The sequence below is a fragment of the Elephantulus edwardii genome, unplaced genomic scaffold (genome assembly GCF_000299155.1).
Source record: "Elephantulus edwardii isolate Elephantulus edwardi_28Jun2011 unplaced genomic scaffold, EleEdw1.0 scaffold00148, whole genome shotgun sequence".
In the NCBI taxonomy this organism is placed as follows: domain Eukaryota; kingdom Metazoa; phylum Chordata; class Mammalia; order Macroscelidea; family Macroscelididae; genus Elephantulus; species Elephantulus edwardii.
The window spans coordinates 4,302,501-4,304,099 of NW_006399898.1; the positions used below are offsets into that span (position 1 = coordinate 4,302,501).

At 56.5% G+C, this 1,599-nt stretch overlaps 1 protein-coding gene across 1 annotated transcript in view; it reads left to right on the forward strand.

Annotated features, from left to right (window-relative positions):
- CDK2AP1 (cyclin-dependent kinase 2 associated protein 1) overlaps positions 1-1,599 on the forward strand; it is a 4,553-nt gene extending 2,954 nt beyond the window's left edge. Inside the window, exon 3 of the mRNA XM_006894635.1 lies at positions 1,532-1,599. Within this exon, the coding sequence (XP_006894697.1) occupies positions 1,532-1,599 (68 nt within the window). The remainder of the gene's footprint in view (positions 1-1,531) is intronic.

Below are 1,599 nucleotides of genomic sequence, written 5' to 3' on the forward strand. Positions count from 1 at the left end.
GGGCGGGTGGCTGGGGTCCCTGCAGACGTCCGTGGGGCAGGTGGGCGGGTGGCTGGGGTCCCTGCAGACGTCCGTGGGGCAGGTGGGCGGGCGGCTGGGGTCCCTGCAGCAGGCTCTGCCTGATGGGCGTCTTCCCGTGGGAGTTTCCAGGTCAGTCAGCGCTAGCCCAACCTGTGCTCCCCCCAGTCCTCATGGGGAACCCCCCTCCTCCCAGAGCACCTTTGCCTCCAGGGAGTGTGTCGCTCTGAACAGGAAGTACATATGGGAGCCTCCTGCCTCAGGGAGAGGCTGGGGCCACATGGAATAGTGCTGTGATCGGAGTGAATCTGGCTTCTGCCGCCCGCAGCTCTGTGGGGTATCACTTGTGACCCAGAGGGCGGGAAGGAGGCCAGCTGCCTCGACTTTGTCCAGCGGAGGGGCTGTGGGGTTTGGCCCACTCCCCTTTTGGTAAGCACAGCAGAGTGCTTTAACCATTGCACCACAGGCCCTCCATCAGCCACCAGGAGGTCCTACAGGGGCGCTCGCTGCTTGTCTTCTGGGGTGTCGCTGTTGTGTACCAGTGACTCAGAACCGACCCTCCAGCAGGTTTTCAGAGGCAGTTAACGGATGGCACAGGAGGAATTACTCATTCTCCTGCGAAGCAGTTGGTGGCCTCAAACTGCATGCCTTTGGGATTGCAGCACCGTTTCTTGCCACTAGGCCATCAGAGCTCCTTAGAAAGGCTCGGGTCGGGACAAAGAGAGGCATTTGGGCTGGGAGGGAGAGGCTAGGTGGGATTCAGCAGCCCTCAGAAACAGAATGCTTACGAATCGTTGACTGGAGTTATATAGTCTTGAACCCCAGTGAGAAGTTGTAAGAGAAAAGCCTGCTGGGGAGAGCCCTGGTGGCACAGGGGATCAACAGCGGCTAGTCAAAAGATTGATGGTTCGGATCCACCCTGCTCCACTCACTGTGTGGTTCCAGAAAAACTAACCCAGACCGAACCAATCTGAGAGAAAGTTTACAAAGCAAATTTTCTTCTGTTCACACTGGTTTTATAACAATAATTATAGCATCTGTGAAGAAGTCACGTGCTTCCTACTCCCTCTCTGTAGTTCTCTTTCCCTTCATCCTGCCTTCAGGGCTTTATCCTTGAGCAAAGGCAGTGACCTTGACCTTACTCTGCTCCTCTAAGGACTGAAGCAGTCTCCCAGGAGCTGCCTGCCTCACTTTGGTCTTTGGGACATCTGGTAGGTTTGAACTGCAGACCTTTCAGATACCTATCCACTGTACCACCTGGGAGTGGGGGAGATGGTCTTCTGTTCTGAATACAGCCTTAGACACCCTCTGGGACAATTCTGCCCAGTCCATTTGGGCCACTATGATTGGGATCCACTGTACATCAAAGGGTTTGGGCTTTTTGTTCAGTTAGGTTTGAGCTGTGTGAGGTGCTGAGCTCCTGTCAGGGGAAGGTGCCGTGGCTGGCAGGGCTGTCCCCTCTCCTGCCCGTCCGTGTCTGGAGGGTCCATCTCCGCCTCTGCTTCCCTTCCAGGCATCATTCACGCCAGAGGTCTGGTCCGGGAGTGCTTGGCCGAGACCGAACGCAACGCCAGATCCTAG